The sequence below is a fragment of the Aythya ferina genome (assembly GCF_964211825.1).
Source record: "Aythya ferina genome assembly, chromosome: 1".
Lineage (NCBI taxonomy): Eukaryota > Metazoa > Chordata > Aves > Anseriformes > Anatidae > Aythya > Aythya ferina.
Genome location: NC_140296.1, coordinates 29,811,715 through 29,838,259, shown reverse-complemented (window position 1 = coordinate 29,838,259; position 26,545 = coordinate 29,811,715). Strand labels below are relative to the sequence as shown.

General features: G+C 42.9%; 1 protein-coding gene across 1 annotated transcript in view; it reads right to left on the bottom strand.

Annotated features, from left to right (window-relative positions):
* Nucleotides 1–380: 380 nt before the first annotated feature.
* Nucleotides 381–26,545, bottom strand: part of HTR2A (5-hydroxytryptamine receptor 2A) — a 28,177-nt gene continuing 2,012 nt past the window's right edge. The window contains exons 2-3 of the mRNA XM_084529680.1: nucleotides 23,833–24,033; nucleotides 381–4,647 (exon numbers count right to left, since the gene is read on the bottom strand). Coding sequence (XP_084385806.1) covers nucleotides 3,848–4,647; nucleotides 23,833–24,033 — 1,001 coding nt within the window. The 3' untranslated portion in view covers nucleotides 381–3,847. The remainder of the gene's footprint in view (nucleotides 4,648–23,832; nucleotides 24,034–26,545) is intronic.

Here is a 26,545-nt window from a genome sequence, read left to right as displayed (position 1 = left end):
GTGTAAAATGTTTTGTTGCTATTTATTTATGATGCTTGTTAATTTTATTCTTATAGTGTGACTTTTTAGGAAAATTAATGTACTTGGCTTATACTATTGCAAGTATGTTGTTTCTGAGACTGAAATGTTTTAAGCTGTATGTATTAGTCCAAAGAGTATAAAACTTTCCATGAGAACTGCTGTCTTAGGAAAAAATGATTGCAACAGCTCCTTGTGGACCGCAGTCTTCTGAGATAAATGGTTAAATTCTGCAACACAGTCTTTCTCTTTGTTGGTTGAGCAAGATCTTTAACATGACTTTAGCTTTCAGCAGACATACTGTGGGTCTGTAACGGGGAAATTAAACCAAGCCAAAATTACTACTTAAGACAAACCTCCAGTTTATAAAACAACTGATAGTATTTGAGCATTTTAATCTGCTTTACTAGCAGTGGGATCTGACAAAACAATAAAGCGTTAGAACACCGTTTTACATTAACATTTACAAAATACAGCAAACATTTTTTTTCTCTATGTATTTACATAAGCAAACATACAGGTATTCAAAATAGAATGCATCTCACCGTTTGGCAATAATTACATAAGTACAGTGCATGATAGGCTGAATGGGGTTGATATAGAGGATTTTTTTTTTTACCCTGAAGTTTATAAATATGCACACCAGCTTAGGAGATACATGGTGAGCTTTATGTCTTTGGACATTTTCAGATGCAGTCTTAACAGTAATAAAATGTAGATCTACTTGAAAAGTTGTTGATTAAAACATTTCTCAGATGAAGCGGTTCGTTCGGAGGCGGATAGGACAGACTGACTCATCATGCTTTTCCTGTAGGGCAGGACAAGGCCCTAACCTCTGAGCTAGTCCGTGTGAATGTTTTCCTTTATTTGCCTGGAAGTTTTCAAAAGTTTTCATTCCAGTCTGATGCATAATGAAAACACTCACTTTTATTTTTTTGCAAGATGGAGTTGTTGCCTGAAGCTGGTCGTGTTAAACTGTAGTGTTCATCCCTATCATAGGTCCAGTGCTATAAATTCTGGTTGAAACCAGCTGAACTTTGTCATCTGTCAGCAGTGTAACAACTCTGTTAATTGCTATCTACTGATTAGACCTCCCGCAGACCTGGCACGGTGAGTATTACATATTCAGACACTGACTCTGTCATCCTCACTAAGGCAAACCATACAAAAATCTATTAAAATTTTGGTGCAAGGTGGCAGAATCAGGCCTCGCAAAACTGTCAAAGGTGTTCATAAGGAGCTGGAGAAATAAGTTTTCATTTGCTATGCATGCTTTGCTTATGTTTCTTGGGCAAGAGCTGCTGCTTACTCAGTAACACCACCTGAGTGACCACAGTACTAAAATCTCAGGCATCATCCCTGCTTCTAACCAAAGAAAATAAAAATAAATGTTAGGTTAGTTCCAGCTGTCGACTGAAGAAATGGTGCCCAGTCTCTTAGCCCCAAAATATAGGTTTTATTTTAATAAGCAGGAAGGATTTTAATGTTCAGAGTCATCTTCTAATGAAACATCAAGCGAGTAATTGACACCCTTTCTGTTTGTAATGAAACATTCCCCGTCAGTATTTGCAACCTGAGCAATTTGACATTGTGGGAGAGGAACAGAAGGTGAAACGAGAGAGAAACGGGAGGCTGATTTGTTCTGCCACGTGGGTGAAATGCAGGCAGTAAGCAGAGAGCATAGGCAGTGGATGGTAAATGTTCGGTAACAGCTCAGTAAGTGCAGCTGAGCGAAGGAGATGGTGCTGCACAGCAACCAGACCCTCAGGAATTTCTGGAAAAACTGAGCTTTGGAAAAGTGCAGGGTGCCCATATACATCTGAAGGTGTGCAGGCCAGCTCTGCTGCCTGGCACAGACGGACAGTGGGACTGGGACTGTCTCTCCTTTCTGCTTGTTTCTTTTGCAAGGACAGGGATGCATCAAGGTGGGAATGAATGGCATGAAAGGTGGCAACTCCCTCCACTTTTGGAAGCACCTGTGTTTCCTTTCCCCTGACTGCCCCCAAATACAGCAGATTTAGCAGTCTCAGTGGCAATTGGTAAAAGAACAATAAAAGGGGTTGCTTGGAAAACAGCCAAATAACCAGCCAAGTTCTAAGTCTTTTTCTACCACAAAATTAAGTATTTTAACCTAAAGGTCTTCCTCTTCCAGTCAAATACCCCAGCTGGTTGGCTAGAATCAGATTTATTTTTCTCTCTCCCTTTCTAGTAGATATTTAATTGTCCTGTGAAAACTGAGCAGCTTCAAGAGAAGGAGTTACTAAATGATGAAGGCATTGGAGTTTGGCTTCTGAACAGTTTTTTTTTCTAAAGGGACAGGATCTGAAACTCAGATGCATCCTACTTCTTTTCATTATGGCTGAAAAATTCATGTAAGGAATCGAATGCTTGGATTTAAGTTTTGCAGATGGATGCAACATTTGTATTTCTGCTCTCCAGCATGGTCCCACTGGCTTCAGTTAAATTGTCTATGATGGCCGAAAGGAAAAGTTTCATGACTAGGCATTTGTTCAGATGATGTGTTTGATATTCTCTGTGTAATGTTTTTTCTGCCCTTGGAGCTATGCAGGTGAAATATGGTGCTGTTTATAAGTCCTATTATTTTCAAGTGGGCCCAATTTGCCCAAACATATTTCATTAAGGCTGAGTCCTAATAGTGCAAGCTACCTACCGTTCCTGAGCAATCTACCATAACAGCAAAACAGCAAAAACAGGGAAAACAATTTTGAACAAGTAACAGTTCTTAAATAATCCTGACTCTACAAGCACTAAAACAAAACCAGAAGGACACCTTCATAACGGCCTTATTAACCAAAGAGAAATGGTGAGAGACTCTGCTGAAATCTTTTACTAAAGGATTTGTTCATGTAAAACTTCCACTGATAAGTGGAAGTCAGGCTCTTCTGGAATCAAACAGAGGCATAGAATCATTCTTGAAATTATTTAGCAATGTTATGCCTGATTTTCCACTCTTTTCTCCCTTCACTTCGCTGTCAACACCAGTGGGAAGGAGCAGAGAATCACATCCAATAATTACTTTTGAAAAAATTACTTTTAAGTTTTAAATAGAACTTATGAAACTTTTAGAATGGAAATAAAGTGCCAGACAAGAAATAAAGATTAAGAATGGTGGTGGAAACAAAGGATCATTCAAGTATAATTTACTTCTGAAGATTGCTAATTTGAACTATAGAGCAAATGGCAGGAAAGTCCAGTAACGTATCAGAATGGTCACTCGGAAGAAAAAATAGCCATAAAAACACCATTACCAAAATTTCCATATAATTCGTCTATACAGGTTTTAATAGATTTTTCTTTAATGCTTTAAAATTTATCTTAAATATATATTAGTAAATTAACCATCATTTTATTTAAAATTCCGTAAAGTGCTCATTCAGTTAATGATAACAAAATTCCATTGCAGCAAGGCGAACTAGCTGGAACCTACTCTGCGAGGAAATCAAAGGACAGCTTAGCTTTCACTTGCAAAGAGAAAAGAAATGCGTACATTTCTTCACAGCCCATGTTAGAATACCAGAAATTGCATTTTTTTTTCTTTAAGAAATATATCCTTTAGAATATTAAAAAAATAAGTTTAATAAAGCCTGTGCTTAAAACAGCCAAAGTACTGTATGAAAAAAAATTGCACATTGGGTACCATTTCAACCCTGCTTTTCGTCAACAGGATAATACGAGGTGTATGTGATGCTATTGGAGAGTCTCTCGAGCAGGGCTGATTTTCCTACGCTATCAGAGCTCCTCACGGCGCGGTGAAATTTTCAGCGTACTCTTGGTGGTTGCCATGGCATCTGCCGATGGGCTGGCAGAGTCACACGCCGCTAACCTTTTCGTTCCCTGGACTGATGCTTCCCTTTGAGGTACCATCCACGTGATGTATTCCTATCGTGACCATTGAATAATCCTTAGTCACCATTTTGGCCTCTTTTTTCAGGCTCTTCATCTGCGCCAGCTGGAGCTGGCTGGAGTTGTACGCGAGCGCTGGGATAGTGTTCACTAAAATCAGCTGGAAAGGTTTCTTCTCCTCCTTGTAGCGACACTGAATGTAACGAGAGAAAGCTGAGCGGTAGGTCTTATTGAACAACGTATACACGAGTGGGTTGACAGCCGAAGAAAGGTAGCCAATCCAGACAAATACGTTCAGCAGTCCACCGACGACTTCTTCGTTGCATGACGCCTTGCAAATTACGGCCATCACATTGGTGATGAAAAAGGGGCACCACATCACAACGAACAGAAAGAAGACAATGCCAAGGACCTTGGAAGCCTTCTGCTCGTTGCTGATGGATTGCATGGTTCTCCTCCCAGAAGTCCCCACGTCCCTGTTCAAAGAGCGCTGAAAGAGTTTCTCTGAAGAAAGGGAACTCTGAGGGAGGAAACTAAATGAAGCAAACTTGGTCTTTGGGCCAATGTCATTCACACATAACATGGCTTCTTTCTGCAGTGACTTGATAGTTAAAAAGTAAGTGACCACCATGATAGTTAGAGGGATGAAGAATGCCACAAAAGAGCCTACTAGGACAAAATTTTCATCCGCCAGAAGGCAGCTGCCTTTCTTAAACACTTTGGAGTCATCTTGTAGTCCAAAGACAGGTACAGGCATGGAGATACCTGAAGGTGGATTAGAGAAAGAGGAGGTTAAACATGATAAGAAAAAATACTGCTTCCAGTCTCTAAGAAAAAATAAACAAAACACTCTGAACTGTACAGAGTTCATTTCTCAAAGAATTACCAGTTACAGGACATAAATGAACATTAACAGATAGAGCCACGATTGACAGGCATCCCAAAGCAAATTGAATTTACACAGGGGAGGGAAAAATACACTGTTTTATGTTTCAGCAGCAGTAGGATACTAATCCCCTTATGCCATTTTTACTGGGGCCACACTAAGAAACCATGTGGTGTGAAATGTTGGTCTTGCACATGTTGAGTTTGATGAAGTGAGCTGTGGTTTGTGCAACACAGTTGTTCTTTCCCAGCAAAGAAGGGCAAGGTGAAGAGCAGCACTGGCATTACACAGGATTCTGCTCTAATCTCAATTCCCTCTTTCCAAAAATCCTCAGCCACAGGTAAGATACAGTTGCTTCCATCAAAGGGTCACATAATACCTGGCAGCAACGAAAGGGTATCTTCTTCTGCTCTTGGATCTTGCAATGATCCCTACGCTTGGCCCTTGCTCCTGCCACCCTGGCAAAGGCTTTTATCAACTGTGATCAAGGTGTGTTATCTCATCTTTCTTTTCTGGGGTGGCTGTCAAGAGTGGTCCTGGGCTGTTTCTTGTAAGAGGATTAAAGGTGTTCTCAGTACTGGTTTCAGACTAGGCTGTGAAATACTGATTTTAGGAAAAAAGATAAATTATTTAGCAAGTCTGAGAGTAATCGTCCGTTGGGTCTTTTTCTGCTCTTCCTGTAGTCTCCATACAGTCGACACAGTCTAAATGCAAAAAAAACTTCCCATGGCAACAGCTGGAGGAAAGAAGGGGACAAATTAAGCACTGAGAGACACTGATACGAGACAGCCTGAGATGCAGCTCACCATCCAGGACTGCAAAGGTCCCTTTTTGGTACTGTCAGCCCTACATGCTGCCCTCCCAAAGCACAGCTCAAAGGCAATGGCAACAGTGCAAATCTTATCATCCCCTGGAGAATGTGCTATGTCCTTGCTCTGTCATGAACAGCAAAGCCAGGTGATAACGTCCATCCTCCTTGGACTGCTCCTCCTGATTCAAGCCCACTCAGCCATTTCCCTAGGGACTTCTGCAAATGCTGCTTAGTGCCTGTGTGAAGTCAAACAGCTGCTGATTTTTGCTCGTTTGCATTGTTTGTTGGTTTGTTTGTTGGTTTGCTTGTTTGGTTTAAATTTCTCTCCTCTCCTCCCCCCAGATGGATGCTGTCTCTGCAAGAGAGGCAGTATTCAGACAGCAAAAGGGACAATGTTCTGTGAAGACAGCAAAAGTGGAGTTGTGAAGCAGTAACACAGCCCTGCTTAGACAAAAGCTGCTGTGAATCTGACTCCTATGCAAAGTTAGCATCACCTGGGAGCCTCACTCCCCTTTGTATCTTCAAAGAGAATGGATGCTGTGTTTGGCTTCTGGGGAAGAAAATGAATCAGAGTAGAATTTCCTATGACATGACTGACACGACAGAAGGATGCTGTGCCCTACCTTACCCCTGTGTGTCCAAGGTTGTCCTTCCTGGTTTGCAGATGAGTCCTGACACTGAGCCTCCTGCCACCAGCACTTTAATGGCACTCGGCCTCTACCTCCCTTTCATTTCCTTCCCTTCTTCTCACTGTGGTGCTTAGATGGGGAACCCTTTGAAAATTCAAGCTTTCACTTCATTTCATGCTTGTCCAGTGCCTAACAGAGCACCAGTCCAAGAAGAAGGCCCTGAAGTCCAGGCACAGTGCAAAATAATAATTATAGTAATAATATTAAGCTATTATTCTCTTCAAATTTTCTCTTAATTCTTTTGGTGCTACTGGAGCTTCTACAAGGCTCTTTCTTTTTCTAACAACACTGTGGCTTATTTTATCTGTACAGCTTTGAACTGAGTCATGGCAGTGCCTTGGGCCAATTTACAACAGTACCCTCCTTATCTGCCCAGGGCAGAGGGTGATGGAGAGCCTGTGGTATTGCCCTTTCTATTTCTGTTCCAAGACTGCACGAGCCTACAAGCTGGAGCTTTGGCTATGAGAAGCCGGCGTGTGAGATGCAAACTCATACAGTGTGGGACAGCTCCTGGCTTGAGCTGTCAGAAACCTCCAGCAGCTCCAGGAAGGGTCCTGCCTGGAAAAGCCCAGGTCAGTCTGGTTGAAGGCACTGAGGAAGAGGTCACCTGCAGGAGCCTCATTGCCTGAATAATTCAAGGTGATGAACACTTCCGAGGGGTCTGAGGAAAGTTTTGAATCTCTCTCTCTTTTTTTTTTTTTTTTTTTTTTTTTTTTTTTTTTTTTTTTGATGAGTTGAAGGGATACCGAAGGCACTAAGTGCCTGCCAGCACCTCATTTCAGCCTCATGGAAATGCAGTGCAAGTCAGAGCAACACCACAGGTTTTTCCGTCCGCTTCTGCCCAGTATAGATAACGGCAGGGCTGTTTTTTCATTTCATTCAAGGACCTAATGTGAGCTGCAGAGATAAAGTAAACAATGGTATTGACAGAGTAAAAAGATGCCTTTTGTTACTACCGACCATACAGTTCAGCCGCATCAAGAGTCATGGGAGGAGAGTCAGCATCACCAGAAAGAGGAAAATTTTAGTGTAATTGCAAGCTTTTTCAAGGGAAAGGCCAAAGTCAGTTACAACTCCTCACCCGAAACACAAGGGCAGCAATTTTCCATCTGCTTTGTTTTGTTGTGAACATGTTCTGAAGAACTGGCATCTCACATCCACATTTCTGGCTTTGAAATGTGACTGAATGGAAATGAGCTTCAGTTTGTAAGCTGGAGTTTTCACATCTCCTTGTGATCCCTTCAAGTGCAAAAGTGCTGCTCACAGCAGAGCTGCAGCAGTCACTCCTAGTCCTGTATGTTTTTATTTTTTCTGAATGACCGTGGGGAGCAGGATGTGGCCCTCATTATCCATGAAGAACTGGTTGGTGACCTACTACGGCACTTAGATGTGCACAAGTCGATGGGGCCAGATGGGATCCACCCAAGGGTACTGAGGGAACTGGCAGAGGAGCTGGCCAAGCCGCTGTCCATCATTTATCAACAGTCCTGGCTATCGGGGGAGGTCCCAATCGACTGGCGGCTAGCAAACGTGACGCCCATCTACAAGAAGGGCCGGAGGGCAGACCCAGGAAACTACAGGCCTGTCAGTTTGACCTCAGTGCCAGGAAAGCTCATGGAGCAGATCCTCCTGAGAGTCATCATGCAGCACTTGAAGGGGAAGCAGGCGATCAGGCCCAGTCAGCATGGCTTTATGAAAGGCAGGTCATGCCTGACGAACCTGATCTCCTTCTATGACAGAGTGACGCGCTGGGTGGATGAGGGAAAGGCTGTGGATGTGGTCTACCTTGACTTCAGCAAGGCTTTTGACACCGTCTCCCACAGCATTCTCCTCAAGAAACTGGCTGCTCTTGGCTTGGACTGGCGCACGCTTCGTTGGGTTAGAAACTGGCTGGATAGCCGGGCCCAAAGAGTCGTGGTGAATGGAGCCAAGTCCAGTTGGAGGCCAGTCACTAGTGGCGTCCCCCAGGGCTCGGTGCTGGGGCCGGTCCTCTTTAATATCTTCATCGATGATCTGGACGAGGGCATCGAGTGCACCCTCAGTAAGTTTGCAGATGACACCAAGTTAGGTGCGTGTGTCGATCTGCTTGAGGGTAGGAAAGCTCTGCAGGAGGATCTGGATAGGCTGGACCGATGGGCTGAGGTCAACTGCATGAAGTTTAACAAGGCCAAGTGCCGGGTCCTGCACCTGGGGCGCAATAACCCCAAGCAGAGCTACAGGCTGGGAGAGGAATGGTTGGAAAGCTGCCAGGCAGAGAAGGACCTGGGAGTGATGGTGGACAGTCGGCTGAATATGAGCCAGCAGTGTGCTCAGGTGGCCAAGAAGGCCAACGGCATCCTGGCTTGTATCAGGAACAGCGTGACCAGCAGGGCTAGGGAGGTGATCGTCCCCCTGTACTCAGCTCTGGTGAGGCCGCACCTCGAGTACTGTGTTCAGTTTTGGGCCCCTCGCTACAAGAAGGACATCGAGGTGCTTGAGCGGGTGCAGAGAAGGGCGACGAAGCTGGTGAGGGGCCTGGAGAACAAGTCCTACGAGGAGCGGCTGAGGGAGCTGGGCTTGTTCAGCCTGGAGAAGAGGAGGCTCAGGGGTGACCTTATTGCTCTTTACAGATACCTTAAAGGAGGCTGTAGCGAGGTGGGGGTTGGCCTGTTCTCCCACGTGCCTGGTGACAGGACGAGGGGGAATGGGCTTAAGTTGAGCCAGGGGAGTTTTAGGTTAGATGTTAGGAAGAACTTCTTTACAGAAAGGGTTGTGAGGCATTGGAACAGGCTGCCCAGGGAAGTGGTGGAGTCACCATCCCTGGAAGTCTTCAAAAGACGCTTAGATGTAGAGCTTAGGGATATGGTTTAGTGGAGGGCTGTTAGCGTTAGGTTGGAGGTTGGACTCGATGACCTTGAGGTCTCTTCCAACCTAGAAAATTCTGTGATTCTGTGATTCTGTGATTCTCCTACAGCCACAGGTAGCTGGTCCCTATAAAATCTGAAAGTACCAGAGGTGGAGTCACCATCCCTGGAAGTCTTCAAAAGATGTTTAGATGTAAAGCTTAGGGATATGGTTTAGTGGGGACTGCTAGCGTTAGGTCAGAGGTTGGACTCAATGATCTTGAGGTCTCTTCCAACCTAGAAATTCTGTGATTCTGTGATTCTGTGATTCTGTATCACACAGTTTGGTAGCAGAGAACATTGACAGCTGTAACCTCCTTTTTGTGTACATCCCAGTTCAGCTGATGTAAGGGATCCCACAGTTCATACTGTGGCATGGAATAAGTTAACTTCCAGCCCAAATCTATCTTTTCACATCTCTACAGAGACTAAACTTATTGTTCCTCATCCCAAAGGAGCAGAATTTGTCTCTCTTCAATGGTTAGCTTCTGGCCTCTGTAGCATGAAAATGGCAAATGTGTCCCAACGAGGACACAGGGACAAAATTCGAAAGCAGTCAGGCTTAAAATGTAAATATAGAAATTTCCCTGTCCAAACCAGGCTTCTACTCTGATGGGATTTTTAGGAGGCATTGTGCAAGGCCATGAATGTCAGCCACATAACAATGACGTTTGGACAAGATCAAACTCATACTGTAGGCAGAATTATTGAAAGGTCCTGGTCTAAGCTGTATTCATGTGTTCATTGATATGTGAAAAATGCATGCTGATATACCAGTTAACCTCTTGATAAAATCGCAGAGCTGATAAAGGTTATGTTCAAATTACTGTACCCAGGTACCCCATCCTGGCATAGAACCATAGAATCATTAGGGTTGGAAAAGCCCTCCAAGACCATCTGGTCCAACCATCCCCTACCACCAGTGTCACCACTAAACCATGTCCCCAAGCACCACGTCCAGCCTCTCCTTGAACACCCCCAGGGACGGTGACTCCACCACCTCCCTGGGCAACCCGTCCCAGTGCCTGACTGCTCTTTCTGAGCAGAAATGTCTCCTCATTGCCAACCTGAACCTCCCCTGGCACAGCTTCAGGCCATTCCCTCTGGTCCTGTCACTGGTTACCTGTGAGCAGAGGCCGACCCCCAGCTCCCCACCCCTTCCTTTCAGGCAGCTGCAGAGAGCAATGAGGTCTCCCCTGAGCCTCCTCTTCCCCAGCCCAAACACCCCCAGCTCCCTCAGCCGCTCCTCACAGGACTCGTGCTCCAGGCCCCTCACCAGCTTTGTATCCCTGCTCTGGACACGCTCCAGGGCCTCAATGTCCTTCTTGTAGTGAGGGGCCCAAAGCTGAACACACAGTCTTCCAGAGAAAGAGCCTGAGTCAACAGACCAGCACTTCCTAAAGGGCCCCATGTTCAGGCTTCAAAGAGACAAGAGAAGGGGAGACAAAGCTAGGCTCCATAATTCCTGTCAGCCATGGCAGCAAGCATCATCTTGCTGATCCAGATGCAGGACCAGGGTGCTGGGTCTACAGGGAAGGCCCCAGAGCCCCCCCCACACCCAAGCAACCAGCCAAGGATTTGTATGGCTTCACTGGAAATCCCCATACTCCTTAAGAGTGTCAGCCACAGCAGCCTATGTCACTCAACAAACAGCTGGCATGGCCCAACAGTTAGTTTTTATTAGGCTTTATAGCAACTGACTGAATTAATTCTTTAAAGAGGATTGTTCTATTTCTCCTTGATTCAGATATGTACTTTGCTGCTGTTTATACAGTCCATGCTTTCTATCTCCCCGCTTTTGGTGACTGTGCCTGTTTAAGAAGACACAGACTGTGCAACTGTATTCAAACTACTAGAGAGGACCAAGCAGGAAGAGTTATTGCAGCACAGCTCTTCCACACCCCACGTCCCTGGCTCCCACTACCTCAAGATTAGTCTGGAAAAAGTCTTGATATGCTCTGCGTGCTTTTTTATGCTTTGTCTTACTCTGTGTCCAAATCAAATTGAGCTGAGGCACAAGGAAGCTCTTGGCCCTGATTGGGAGCATCCACTGAAGCACTAGAAGTACATTAGCTACCTCATTTCCAGTTGGTATTCCCATTTATACCAGAACATTTTCCCTTGTGGACAAACCCTAAATATTATGTTCCTCCAGTATAAGGTGATTTATTCACATAGCTTGATTTATACACAGGTGGTTGTTTCAAACTCTATAGACTTTAATAAACCACAAAACAGAACCCAAACAATAAAGATGAGTAATAAATCCTGCGTTAAACCTCAACCATTTGGGCACAACTTCAGGGTGACAAAAGGCTCTTAAAAACACCAAAGGTTAAGAAGTAAAGCAATGGCATCCTTCATGCTGTTCTCTCAAAAATCCTGGTAAAACTGACAGAGGTTGATTTAGTGATACATGCTGCTGGCTTGCAAATCTTCAGAGATACACAGCAGCCATAAAAACAATTTAACTGGACAGGTAAACTGGGTTTGTAGCTGCCTTGAGCTGCTGAGATTATCAATGATTCAAAGCCAGAATTTACAACATGCCCTGAAGACTGACAAACTGGGGATATTTCAGATGTAGAGAAGGAAGGGGAATGAACCTATAAAGTCAAGATTCCTTCCATCAACTCTCCTTCAACTGTCACATGTTTTCAGCCCATATACACCAATTTAAATTGATTTTAATATAAATGAGCATTACCATGCACCTAAATAAATGTGCATGGGTTAGGAAATCCCTTTTAGAAATGCCATTACAGTTTCTTGACAAAACTCAGCACCTTTGTTCACCTTTGCATGAAAAAGAAACAAAATCTTCCTGCCTCAAATTTTAGCAGTAGCATCGATTCTGACATAGTCAGGTTATGGGCCAAATCCTGGGCCACTGCACAGAGATGTGCTAATAATTTTATTACTGCCCAGATTTTGCCCGATAGCAAAGTTGTGCAGTTTGCTGATGGGTAGCAATGCAGAAGCAGAAATTTCCACCAGGGGAAAGCATATGTTGAAAAGCACGGGGTGGTTTGGGAATCACCATTGGAGGCTCCATCTAGTCAGCGTGAATGTTAGGAAAAAACTCTGAGCTTTGCTGTCAGCAGCTCCGAAAATCTTTCAGAAAGCATATTATTTAGCCTAGTAGGAGATATATTCAATTCTTTTTACATGAGAAAATTATTGTAAATGATCATTTACAATAATATAATGATGGAGCTGGTCTATTTCACTTTTGAAAAATAGAATCAGAAAAGTCTCAGTGTCCCCCTGATATATTTGTCGTTGATATGAAGCCTGTTTCTTACAAGTGCAGAGATTTGCCTGTCCAAGTTAATTTGCAAGACTGTGGTAATAATTTAAAAAGAAACAAATCAGAATCAGTAGGGCATTATAGAGAGGACAGAGCAAGAAATGAAGGACGTCTGCACCTTGTTTGACCCAACTGATTAGAAATCCAGGGCTACCGGGTTGGCTTATTTATGAGAAGAAACTGCTGATGGAGTTGCTTATAGCTTTGGTATAATCCTGTTCACTTACAAAATGTGCATGCAGTCCTATTTCCTGGGTGCAGCATTTTCCTTGCTCTCATACCCAAGTGCCACTCTGTCTATATACACTTCAAATCCCCTTTCTTAGCTATGAAGCAGGACTTATTTATCGCAATTCCGTGTCCTTCAGGTCCAGTCTTTCCTACTTCCTTGCCGAATTTTCTAATCCTTCTCAGTATCTGATGAAAAGATGCTAATTTTTACACTGCAATTTCCAGTAGAGTCTCTCCACCAGTACACTTGTTGCTTTTCATCTAGTGATGTTATCTTTGGTTTGGGAAGAGGCTTCTGCCAAGGTGCGTATTGGCTCCTGACAGCTATCCCAGATCAAGGGAAGTTGTTATCCTCCTGTGTAATACGATTACCCAGTCACCAAGGGCACTAACAGAGGCATCTAGAAGTCTACACTTGTCAAACAGTTAGAAAGAAAGAAAGATTTATAAATGCCCTAAAGAAATTTAATTTGATAAAAGATTTAGGGATTGTGGATTTTGGATCATACCATGTATGCAGCTAGGAGCAATGGTGAATAGACACCAGTGGTTTCAGCTGAATAAGCTGAAATAGTGAGCCTTGCTATTGCAACCAAACCCAGCTTAGTGCCAGCCCAAGTTGGTCTGCAAGGGCTGCCTTCACCTTCTGCTCACTCAGATGGACAGAAAGGGGGTCTCAAAGGAGAAAGAAATTGCTGGAGAAACCTGTGCTGTTCTTAACTAAATAAGGAACTGCCTAGTAGATAAATTTTTGTACAATATGGCTAAGGAACAAAACAATGTGGAGCACATGCAGGATTCTTCCTTGGATCTCCCAGAAATTTGACGGATCTTCCTGTTACCATGCTGGGCTAGACCTCAGAGTCTGGTTCTGAATTTCTGAATTATGTTAAGCTTGGAGAAAGTTGTCAAAGACCCCAGCCCTAGACTCATTGAATGTGTCAACTTTTAGATAAAAAGTAAATCTCACTGCCTTCTGTAGATTACTGTGCACAGGGTGCCCAGGACGTTGTCCAGGCACCTTGTGCCGCTCTCCCAGGAGGAGACCCCACAGCCTCTCTAGAATTTGTCAATACAATTTATATTTTTCTATGGGTCTTGTGAGGTCTCCTGGGAGCCCTTTGCCTGCCCCTTGCCCTGGTCCCCATCCCGGCTCTCCCTGCTGGGACAGTGGCATTGCATTTCAAGCGAGGTTGGCAGGACACGTGGCCCTATGTGCCAGCCTTTCTGCATGGACTCCAGCTTGCTCTGTACATCTGCCTGTGCTTTAATCACTGCCTCCAACCAGGGGAGGCCTGCCAGGAAGGAGAGAGGACTCTGTGTCACATTACACGGTGCCTAGAGGAAATTGTAAAGGTTTCTAATGCAACAACAGCAAACTTTTAAGACCTCCCACCCTGCAATTTATCTGCAATATTATTTACTCTTAACAATTTATTGGTGAAATTGCAACTATCCCTGAATCTGGAAGGAGTGGAGAGTAAGGAGGTGCCTGGCTAAGCATGGACAGAGGACAGGGGAAGGCTCGCCTGGGGGTGGCTAGCCAAGCAGCCTTTGAGCCCAAGGTAGCCAGATGGCATCTGCAGTCCTGCTGTCAGCTGGGATCCGGGAGGGAGCTGGCCTTAATATTCTCCTCTGGGGGACTCAGGCTGTGTAACCACTTCATCTGTGATGATTAGAAATGATTGGAAGTGACTGACCTTATGATAAAGAGATGAATGTTTCGTCTGAAGAATTTCAAGATGTGCCATCGGTCTCCAGCCTAGCTCTCTGCAGAGGGGCAAAGTGCTCCACACTCTTACTTAAAGCTCGTTGATGGACAAACCTGTTGCTGCTGCTGCTCAGGAAAATGCATGAGAGCAGGTCAAACATCCTTTTCCCTTTCTGTGTACACAGCTGGTGTTTAAATCACATTGGTGTTTCTAAGTTCCCTGTAGCAATGGCTTAATTTCTACTTGAAAGAAGTAAGAAATTTATAGTTTTTGCTTGCTTGGTGAATGTTGCTGTCTGAAAAGCAAAAGAACCTGTAAGTGGGATCAATCCCCACCATCTGTGATACTCCTCTTGCTTAGCAAATCACCTTTTTGTTTTCCATGATAGGTGGCTTCCTGCAACATTCATTGTTCAGGCCCCCAGGAGAATAGGTCTGGGCATAACCGTGCTTCAACATTGAAAAAAACAAACCACCACAATACATTTTTATCAGGACCTCCTCAGATCACAAGTTATCAGTCTGCCTTTTTAGCTGTGAAGCTCCTGAGGGTTCCTCAGGGCTAACTTATTATACTACATGCTAAGTACACGGTAACGCTTCATAAAAAAGCAATAGTAGCAATAAGCGAGAAATTATGGACAGATCTTTGATATTCCACCATCATAAGCAACTAATGCGATGGCTCCTGGAGCAGTTTAAGTGACAAGATCCTCTACTATCCCAGTTTTTACACTTCTGGGCTTTTAAATATTACTTTAGATGATTTGTTAGATGCTGGTAATTTACTTAACTCTGGCATAATCCTCCACTGGACTGAACAGAGATTTCTGCTGGTATCTCTCTGAGATTTCTCCAGCACTGCTGTTTGATCTTGTGTAGTTTAACACAGCATTGAAGGTAATCGTCAGATAATTTTTTTTAGCATTTTATTTTCTTTAGCTACACTTTTGCCCTGAGACAGACAACCATCCCTGTACCTCTTCTGGACTTTCTGGTCCAGAAAGTTGAGGCTTAGGCTGAGACACATTATTTTTGCTGCCTGCTGCCTCCTTAGGGCCATGGTCTGCACCTCATGACCCCAGTTCTAGCTGCATTTTTTAGTCTAGATCCCACTTGTACCCAGATCTTTATTTTTTGTAGTTGCTTGCAGAGGCTTCTCATCAAGCAAATAGTCAGCTTCTTATTAGATATACAAGGAAGTTGCACTAGTGGATGGTTATTGGGGTAGATGTCCCACCATGATGTATAATTTGCAAAAACAAAAGCAAACTACTACTACTACTACTACTACTACTACTAATAATAATAATAATAATAATAATAATAAACAGGATGTAAAACAATTTACCAACAGGTACTGGTCTGAACATAATGATTTGGGATAATCTACTCTATGCTTTGCTGCCCACCTGGTGGATGCCCACCCTTCACACAGATTGAATTGGTCTTTTGTCAGATCAGGCAGTGCCCTTTTCACATCTGGAAGATGTCAGAGTTAAAGAGCAGAAGGAAAAGCAATAGATGGTATCTGCCCATATTTCCCATCTACGGGCTGCAGTGTAGGTGATACGCAAAGATTGCTAGGCTTATCTTTCTGCTAAACATCACAAATCATTGTCACCTTGACAATGTAAAAAAAAAAAACAAGAATACATGAACTACCTTTGCAACTAAAAATAGTTACTCTGCTTGCTGGAGTAGCCTCCTCATGTCGTGCAGTAGTATGAAAACCAGGGCTTGTTTTACCATGGGAGCTCTCAACCCCAAACTTTGGGGCACACAGCTGTAAGGATGAAGTTATGCTGCTCACTCTGTGAACCCGAGACCTAAAAACACACAATGTTTTTCTCAGGAGTCTCATGGTTCAGCTCAACCTGAGTCTGTGGGGTCTCCTCCTGGGATAGTGACACAAGGCACCTGGATGGGGTCCTGGGCACCCTGCTCTGGGGTCCCTGCTGGAGCGGGGCTTGGGGATAGGGACCTATAACAGGTTCCTTCCAGCCTCTGCCATGCTGTGGTTCTGTGATTTTGTCATCCTAGCAATAGCTGTCCACTTGATATTTCAAAGCTTGGGTCAAATACAAAATTGTAATGAGAGTTATGTTCTGCCCAAAGGAAAGAAGTCTTCCCAGTGGGTGAGATTTCCTTGCAAGAGACATACAGGGCTGAACACTGTGACGTGCACGGCTCCAACTGTGATCAGCCAGAAAAGAGAGACCTTACTGCAGTGTCTCCACCTGCTTTCAGAAAGTCATAGGAGCTCGGCAGGCTGTTTTCCACTGGTGACTCTGGAGGACAGAGGAAAAATCAGCTGACAGGTACTACTAAATTTTGTTGCAGGTAATTAGCAATATGTTGTCTCAGCTCTGACAAACCCTGTGACTTTTATTAGCTGGGCTTCTGCTCAGGAATGGTGCCAACGACATGGGCAGGGAAACGCATGAGGGAAGTTAATTGCAGCCCAAGTGTGCCATAGTTTGCAATGTTCATGCTAATTGGGGCAAATGTATGGGTTTCATTTTAAAGCAGAATCCTGTGATACATTTATCTTTCCTAACATTATAAAACGCAAAATCTGGCTTTATCGAATTCTAATTCTTTAAAACACATAAACGAAGCTGTGAGATTGCTCTGTGCAATTTTAAAAGGGCTTCAAGTTTCTTTTTCACGATATTTTTTCTTTACGCAGCACAGTACTACTTCAACAACACTATTTTTAATTTATAAGGTGATTAAATGCAATTACAGTGTACAAATGACAGAGCTTATAAATCCCAACATGACTCCTTGTGCACTTCTTTCACATTCATTTATACTGCATGTGGTTTCTGCTGTGCAGAAGTCCCTGTTCCTCTGATTAGAGATGCTCAGCTAATTTCTTGGTCAATATAGGAACCCCTTTTGGCATTATGCTGTTGCAGAGATCCACTAGATCTACCAGATCTACCAGAGAGGTCTGTGTACAAATCCTTTCTACACTTTGCAACACCTTACATAGCACTTTTTGGAGAAATGTTGGCCTGGTGGTGGGACCAAGACTTCCCTCTCCAGTGGGGAAATACATCCTGGATTCTTGTGTGTGTTGCACATTGTGCTGGGTACACAACTGGCCAAAAATACAGCCTTTCAAAGACAGAGGAATAACTTATAATAGGCACTGTACTGTTACTGCCTTTTTTTTTTCTTAAAACATTCCAATTACTCTGAAATGTCCTACAAAAGAGAGAATGGCTGATTATAGGGCTTATTTATTCAAAGGGACTTGATAATAGGACCAGCCTAGTCCAATTGAACTTAATGTTTCTTTTGCCAGTAGCTTCAGTGAGAAGAGCACAGTCCTTATGGTCTTCTAAGCAAAGACAAGTTAAAGAAATAAAGAAAAGGACAATGAACAAATTATGTCATCAGTACCTTGATCAACCTTCCACATAGCTATGATATTAAAAATACAGCTTGATTGTGTAAAAACTTGCCCTTAAAATAAAACCAAGCAGAAAGAAAAGACACACATTAATGGTGTGACCACTCATTCCTTTTTTTTTTTGCCTGTGAAGCAGAATGTTTCTTGCAAAGGAGAAGCATATAAAATGAGTGCATATGACAATTTCATGGGAAAAGAAAGCCTTCATCTTGTCCTGACAATCAGGTAACTACACAAAGAAAATGGTAAATATGTATGTGATAATAATTACATATATTACATCTCTATTTGACAATACATATGTACTGGTAGAATATATTCTCTCCCATTTAGAAAACTGCCAGGTCACACATGTCTCTGCTTCAGAAATTTGGCCCTATGGATCTTTATGATGTTTCTTTATCTCCGTGTTTCCAGATTTGGAGAATATAGACATCAGCTCAATGAGATTCAATGGCATGGAGTTCAACAAGGAAAATGCTGGGTGTTGCAGCTGAGACAGGGTAGTGCTGGACTCAGGCACAGCAGCTGGGGAGCGTTGCTCAGCCTGCAATGTCCTGAGGAGGGGAAGTGCAGGGGGAGGCATTGGGCTCTGCCCCAGGAACCCATGGTAGGACACATGGGAACTGCAGAGAGCTGTGCCAGGGAAGGCTCAGACTGGACATTAGGAAACATTTCTTTATCGTGAGGGCAGTCAGACACTGGGATAGGCTTCCTGGAGAGGTGGCTGGTGCCCCATGCCCATCAGTGTTCAAAAAGCATTTGGTCAATGCATCAATAACATGCTTTAACTTTTGCTTAGCCCTGAAGTGCTCAGGCAGCTAAGTTAGATGATCTTTGAAGCTCCTTGCCAATTGGACTATTCTATTCTATTCTATTCTATTCTATTCTATTCTATTCTATTCTATTCTATTCTATTCTATTCTATTCTATTCTATTCTATTCCCATTGATTTAAGCTTTTTTTTTAATTTTATTTTCAAAAAGGTGAAATATAGGGTTAGTAACAGCTCCTCGTCAGCTACTGAAAAAGAGATACAGAAGCTCAAAATGCAAGGTTTTTTAACCTACACACTCATAAGAGGGAGATAACTGGTAAACTGTTGCTCTGATGGGTAAGATACGTTCACTCTTCTGGGAGGACCAAATCAAGCAAAGGATTCTGCTACACAATAAAGACGGCAATAATTTACATCAATGAGGAAAGTAAATATGATATTTACGTGTCTTTTTCAAAAACATTATGTCTCATAACCAGAATGCATGTGCTAGTCAACTTGGAAGTGTGCATCACAGCACTTCGTATTAGCGTCTCTCAGACAACTTGCACATGAAATGTTCATTTATTTATTAGTTGTCATGGCTGGTCATTAGGATGGCAATGAACTCCCTACTGGCACAACTGTTGCTGACTGCTGAACTTCATATATCATGTGTCTATAAAGCAATACAATGAAGGTCCTGTATTTGTGAGATGGTGACGAAGCTCTAATGCTGTGTTTACAAGATTTTGTGCAATCACCCTTCACTATCATTAATTTAATTTTCTCCACGTGTTGTGTCACCGTTTTTGGCTTTTATGGTAAAGACTGTAGTGTAGCAGATATTTTAAGGTTAGCTTCAGGGCTTCCAAATTTAGGTGCTCACCTTTGAATCTTTATTAGTGGATTTTAATGTTGTGGCAATTATTTGTAATTTAGGCAAGTATATTCCATGTAATATCAAGTAGCCTTTTCCTATGCTAAACCACCCCTAAATGAGACATGAATGAACTGGCAAATTAAAAGAAAGCCATTAGGAAGAAATGGAGGATGTGGTGGAGCCAGAAGAGGGATTCCCAGCCTGCAGCCCCTTGGCTATCTGTGCCTTCTGAAAACAGTAAAGGGACTTTCAAATGAAGGATGTCCTTGTCCTAAGTGCTCAGTGAGCTGAAGGAGGCCAAAGCTGTCAACAAACCACAATCCTGATATGCTGGTAGCTATGCTCTGCAAATCCCAGCTGCTTCCCTGGCCCTTCGTACTCTCCAGAACAGCTAGAATTCATGCAGAGAAACTGCAGGCTGCCTGAGAAAGAAGTGTAAAGCCTCTGTGTCAGCTTAAAGCCAAAATATCAGAGGGCCGAGTTGCCCTGGACCTCTTTTATACACCTGGAGGTAACTTTTTGCACCCTGCGTTTTGGAGAATGTTGCTTCATATGCAGCATGATTTATGTGGTTTTGCAACCTCGAAAGCAATGGCAAAATTATGGAGAGTTTTGTTATGGGGAATATTTCACCAGCTTCGTCCAGCTCCAGTTTATACCTTTTTTTTTTTTTTTTTTTTTTCTGCCTGAAAAGTACTGAATAAATCCAAGTTGTTAGTGACTGGGGAGAGCAGAGACTGCCTGAAGGCAGCGAGCAGATGTGTAGGCTGAGTGAGAAATGATAAGCAAAGAGAAAACTCAGACTAAGAGGATTTGAGCTTCATCAAACTTCACCATTAGCAGAGGAACAGAGAGAAAGAAGGACTGAGGAATGACATATATATAGGGGCTTAACATTCATGACTTTAACTCTTTTATGTGGCCCTTTCAAGGATTTTTAAAGGAGAGAATGCTGATTTTTGGCCTCTTGTAGAGCAGTATGTTTCCTAGGCCCACTTAGAGGTGTGTTACCTGTATTTTTCAGCATAGGCTCTATTCGCACATCTATAGATCCCAGCTAAACTCTATTGAACACATTTTGGTCTAATTTTTTCAAGGAAGGGAAAATGCTGGGGCTTTTTACACCTGTTCTCACTAATGACCTCTGTGCTTTAAAACAAATGGAATAATTTTCAGGGTCTAATGGGCTTTTGCCTTCAACAGCTACAAATAATCTAATTATCTAGCCACTCTGGGTACTGGATGATTTAAGAATTAAAGACATGATTAGAATCTGTTACAGTAATTATAATCCATTTTAAGCCAATTGCCTGTGGCATTACATGGTCTAGTGAAAGAAAGGCTGCTGGCTAAATGCTCTTCTTCCACTAAATGCAAAAACAAATGTTAGTAAAATATTTTTTTTTTTTTTACCAAGAAAATCAAGATTGCAGAAGTCAAGTAAATCACATAACCTGTCATTTTTTATGTTTTTTTTTTTTTTTTTTGAATTAGTTCCCACATCACTGAAGCTAACAGAAGAAGACCACCGATTGACTGGTCCTGAAGACTAACAGCATGGTAGGACTTACTAAGTTGGGAACTGAGAACAAGGCAGAAACATTATGAAACAAGATGAATTATGGTTTGTCCATGTCTTCAATATTATGGTCTGGCCACCTGTGTCTCAAAGAGGATGCAGAAGTACTAGAAGAGATTCAGAGAGGTTCACAGGGCACCAGCTGCAAATTTCAGGAGCAAAGGGCAGCCAAAGGGTATCTGGACTGAGGCTGGAGAACAAAACCTTGAGAAGCTCCCATCTTTGTGAAATTGTCACTGAAATAGCAGCCCCACTGTGCACTGGGGAAAGCATGCTGTGCCTGGCACTGGCTGTGCCTGTGCTAGCTGGACCCATGTGAAGGTGCAAAGAGTTAAGTAATTTATAGCACTGCCACTCCAAGTAGCCCTGAGAGCCTGCAGATCGGTAAATGATACCTAGAGCACTTCATTCTTCAGAAACCATTTCCTATTAGCAAATGATGTGTGAAGCACCTCATTCTTCAGAAACTATTTCCTATCCATTCTGAGTCGGACTAGGGTGGACCAGGACAGAGTCACGGACCGACTGACATTAGATTGCACAGGAGACCTGGCATGTAGCAAGTTTGCTCATAACACCAGCATTTTTCTTTACTTTATTTAGCAACATGCCATGGTGCAACGTCAATATAGATTTCCAATGGGCAGCTCAGGAGCTCCGTTACAATTTTTTTGCACACCTGCACACCTCAATCTCCTTTTTTTTTTTGAGTTCTTTTGCATTTATTTAAGCCACATGCTGTGTTGATATGTGAATGAGATAGAGTTTTCTGTCAGTCCAACTATCTTTCTAACATCCCCCATTGCCTTACGCATGTCCTTATCCCATCACAGTAAAACTGACTCCGTCCTCCTCATTCATGCCACACTTGTGTGTTTTCCAGTAAAGCCAGGAGTTGCAATTTTCAGATTTATATAAATAGGGACTGTGTTGCTGTCACTTGCCACAGTGATAACAAATAAAATCTGTGTTTTAGCTGATCACTGTTAGAGGAAAATCCTCTAGAGAGCAGAAAAGTTGTTTTAAAGTGGTAAGTTTTTACCAGCTATTACTGCAAAAAATGTTCCTAACTTTTGAAATTAAATATCAATATATCAAAGAACTAAACCCGCCTACTAGAGTACATGAACCATATTCTAGACAACAGGGCCTAAATTATAGATTATTCTGAATTCGCTTTAATAGTGATCTAGTTCAGACACTCTGATAGCAAGTCACTGTCTGAAAAAAAGATGCTGAGGTACGTGGACCACTAGTTTGCTCATTCTGATCCTTCTGTGAATTTATTAGTGTTTAAAAAGCACAGTAGTTTCACACGCTAAGAACAAGCAGCACACACAAATACAAACACAGTACAGATACACTTAATGAATACTTTTCTTTTTTATGTTATAGAGAGAATGCTTATGCTTAGCGGTGTCCAAGATTGGAAGAAAATGAATGTAGAAATTAATGTGTTTTCTAGTGGAATGGTAAAAAAGGGGCTGCAGGGATAGAAGGTATGATTCATCTTAGCTAAATGAAGACATCTACGTCTGAGTGAGTTGCTCTAGGCTTGTGCTAGACACCTACATCTGATCGGCTGGACACACCACATCCAGAACCACGTGTGGTGCTGTTGGACCTTGCCAGGTCTGTGGTACTTTGGATGATGCAGAACTGCCCTCTTGTTGAGAGAGGGCTCTTGCTATCTCTTGCTGTGCTGCAGAAGATGCAGCTACTTTAGGCCATAAATATCCTGGAGTGTTTTTTTCTGACAGGGCTGAAGGGAGGCCAGGAGACAATTCAGAGCAGCAGGCAGGTGGCAGTGTTAGGCATTATCTCCTTCCCTGGTAATGGATTACAGTTACCACTTGCACTAATTTATATTAGTCAGGGAAGTGGCTAATTACGTTTGATTGCTGGCAACATTCCTCTATTCCAGAGCAAGGGAGTGAATTTTTCCTGCTTCTGAATAAGCGAGCTGCCAGTGCTCAGAGAGAGCTCTACAGAAATGGATGAGCAGAAAGGGAGTTGTGCTTTCAGCCTGCTTGAGAGCCTCTGTTCAACTTGCAGACAAAATGCCCCGACACCCTGATGGCAGCAGACACCAAACCCTTTCCATCTCCCACGCCTTGAAGCAGCTCTGGACCCAGAGCGCTGCTACCATGTAAAGGAGCAAGTGACACTGCCACGTCTGGTTTCAAGTCTCTGGGTTATAGCAGTGCAAAGAGAGATTCATCTGGTGAGTCATTCAGAGCACATATTTAAGGCTGCAACTCTGGACTTTCCTGTGGGAAACGTCTCTGGTTTATGGGGTATGCAGAGCAGTAATGCCTCCTAATCAGGATGGTGTAAATATCCCACCCTGTGAACCAAGAAAACCAGAAAAGATCTGCCCATATGAAAAAACTCTGAGCAAATTACCCTAATGAGAAGCTGGGAACAATTGATTTACGTAAAACAGGGAAACCTTCTTGTAAGTCAAGATTGTATTTTTCTTTTCAGATGTTAGGATAGCGATGGATAATCAATATGGGAAATAAACACATCCTTAAAGCAAACCTGAACTCAGTAGACCTATTGCTGATGTGCATTCTTCCTATGACAGTGCTGCTCGGCTTCTCCTCCTTTTCCTGTTGTCATTGTTGATTGTCTATTGCTTAATTACTACATTACAGCACTTCTTTCACTGTGGCAAGCAAAATATTTCAGGCAGAGAATACGGTTTTAGGCTGCAATATATATGTCAAATCCTCTCAAAAGCTCAAAATCTGCAATTGCATGCTGAGAAATTTCCTCACTTACCAACTGATATGGTCCAAACAACGATTATTTTTGCAAAAGCTTTCGTTCTTGAGTTAAACCGGCTGTGGTGGATGGGGTTTCGAATAGCAATGTAGCGGTCCAGCGAGATGGCACAGAGGTGCATGATGGAGGCAGTGGAGAAAAGCACATCCAAATAGATCCAAATGGCACAGAGCTTCGTAGGTAGAGGCCACATGTATCCTGCACAAAAGAAAGTTGACGTCAGCTACGAATGTGACATATTCGTGGTTTTTGTTGTGATGCATTTGTCTTACTGCATATATACTTCTAAGAAGAGCTGGTAGTGAGTAATGCCTTCAGTAGAAGCTGCCTGACAAAATTTCTGTTTTAAGAAACCATTTTTTTTCCCCCAAGCTACATGCTGGGTATGTATTTTTCTTTTTAATTCTATATGAGTAATGCTTGATGTTGTAATTAACCATTTCTGGCAGCAAATCTGTGGAAAGAGAAATAATTTTGTCACTCTAAGTGTGGAATTTCTGAATTTTCTTGTAAGATTTTTCTTTGGTGTGGTTAATGTATTATTATCACCTGCTGATCTACAAAATTCTGTAGATTCTGTAAATTCTGAAACTGAAACTTCAGGTTTAGTAGCAGCTAGAGAAGCATATGTGTTTAGTCGCATATCAGTGATATTCGTATCACCTATCTTTAGATACCTTCCACATATTTAATAAGGAGGGCATTCCCTATATCATCAATGAACATGATAGGCTCCCTCAGAGAGAGCAATCCCAAGTAAGTGCATTAGTGTTTACCAATATCCAGTCTAGATCTTCTCTGTTGCAAATTAAGCCTTTCTTTTAGCTTGTTCTTTCCAATGGCAATGAAGAATAATTGATTACTGTCCTTTCTGAAAGCTATTGGAAGATGGCTATCGTGCCTTGTCTAGCCTTTTCTTTTTCTCCTCCAGACAAAGCAAAGCCAATTCCTTTATCTTTTGCTTGCAGATGATGTTTTCAGAACTTTTGTGCTTCTTGTTTCTCTGCCCTGGAATCTATTTAATTTATCTTGCTTATACTGCAGTGACCAACACTGGACTCTGTGGTGTTGCAAAGACCTTCTGACTGCTAAGTGAAATGCAAGATTGCTTCACAGGTCTTGCAGGGAATGTCCTGACTTATGCAACCTGGAATGATGAGGGTGTTTTGTATTAAAAAAAGGATGCTATTGATGCACACTTAGCTTATGATTCATTTTGACAGACAGATCTCGTTCAATATTCCTGAAGTCTGGACTAATTTCCCCAGCAGTAGTTGGTTTGTTATCTTTTTCCTAAGCGGATATCTTTGCATTTATCCTCAGTGAATTTCATTTGTTCATTTTAGACTTTCTCTTCAGGGGTCCAGATCATTGTTGATGATTCTGATCCCGTCCCTCTGAGTGCTTGTAACCTCTCCCAGCTTGGGACTTTTGGAAAACCATGCAAGCTCATACTCTGCTCAAATAGTTAAGAGCAGTATTGAACAGACCCAGGATAAGCAGAGCCCTGCAGGACTCTCATTCAAAGGTCCCTCTAATCCTGCAGGGAACCACTAATAACTCTTCTTGGGGCAAGTTCTGCAATTAACCTTGCCCATATCTTGTGGTGATTTAATTCTGAGCATATTACTCGAGCTGCCCATAACAGTTCTGCATGGGGCAATGCCAAAGCTGGTGTTGTGAGAATATGTTAGTGTTTCAGGGAGTGCCTGGCTCATTTGGAGATACATGTACAGCCTAAATTGCAATAGTAGGAACAAAGGCAAAGGAGCTAGGTCTGCCCCTAATTAAATGTAGTCTCCGTAAACACTGAGACCTATTTCCTGATGCTCTTGGACTACTGTAATATGACTGGCACTGACAAGCTGCATGGTATTTATGGATATGTTTTATCTTTTTCTTGGTTTTTAAAAGGGGAATCCAGTCTCTGGAGTGACAAGTGAGGGTTGTCTTTCAGGGTTATGTCTTCCAAGCAGCCTCTCTCTGCCAGGCAAGGCCAGTTTACACAGGGAAAAGGCATAAACTACTTCTGCACTTGACACCATGCATCTGTTCTCTGTGGGAACACATTTGTCATACCCTCCTAGACCTCTTGTCCTTGCTTTACCTGGATGGGGAAGGGAAAAACACCACCCTTCAGATAAACCACCTTGGAGACTACAGAACCACGAAATAAGAAGGTAGATGAGAGGAGCCAACTGCAGATGAAACAGAAGTCAGGAAGGGTGTAGATAACATCCTCCAGGCTGGCCCAAGGACATGGTAAGTGGCGTATGGGATGGGGCACTTCTTCCTTGTGCTGTGCTCTGGTCACTGTCTAATGCAACCCTCCACTTATCCGGGGGAAAACAAGAACAAACAACAAAACCAACAGCGACAAAAACATGGCTTCAATTTGAAGTTTGGTTAGGGAGGAAAAGGTCCAAGGATTTGTGTGGTTCATGAGTCCCCTTGCAAAAGTCCTCTGTTCAGACTCGGGACTATCAGTGTGGGTGGCATAGAGTTGTCTAGGTTGGAAAAGACCTTCAAGATCATCAACCTCACACCACGCACCCATCACTAAATCATGTCCCTAGGCACCATGTCCACACATTTCTCAAATACCTCCGGGGATGGGGACCCCACCACTTCCCTGGGCAGCCCCTTCCGATGCTTGACCTCCCTCTCCATGAAGAAATTCTTCCCGATGCGCCATCTGAACCTCCTCATG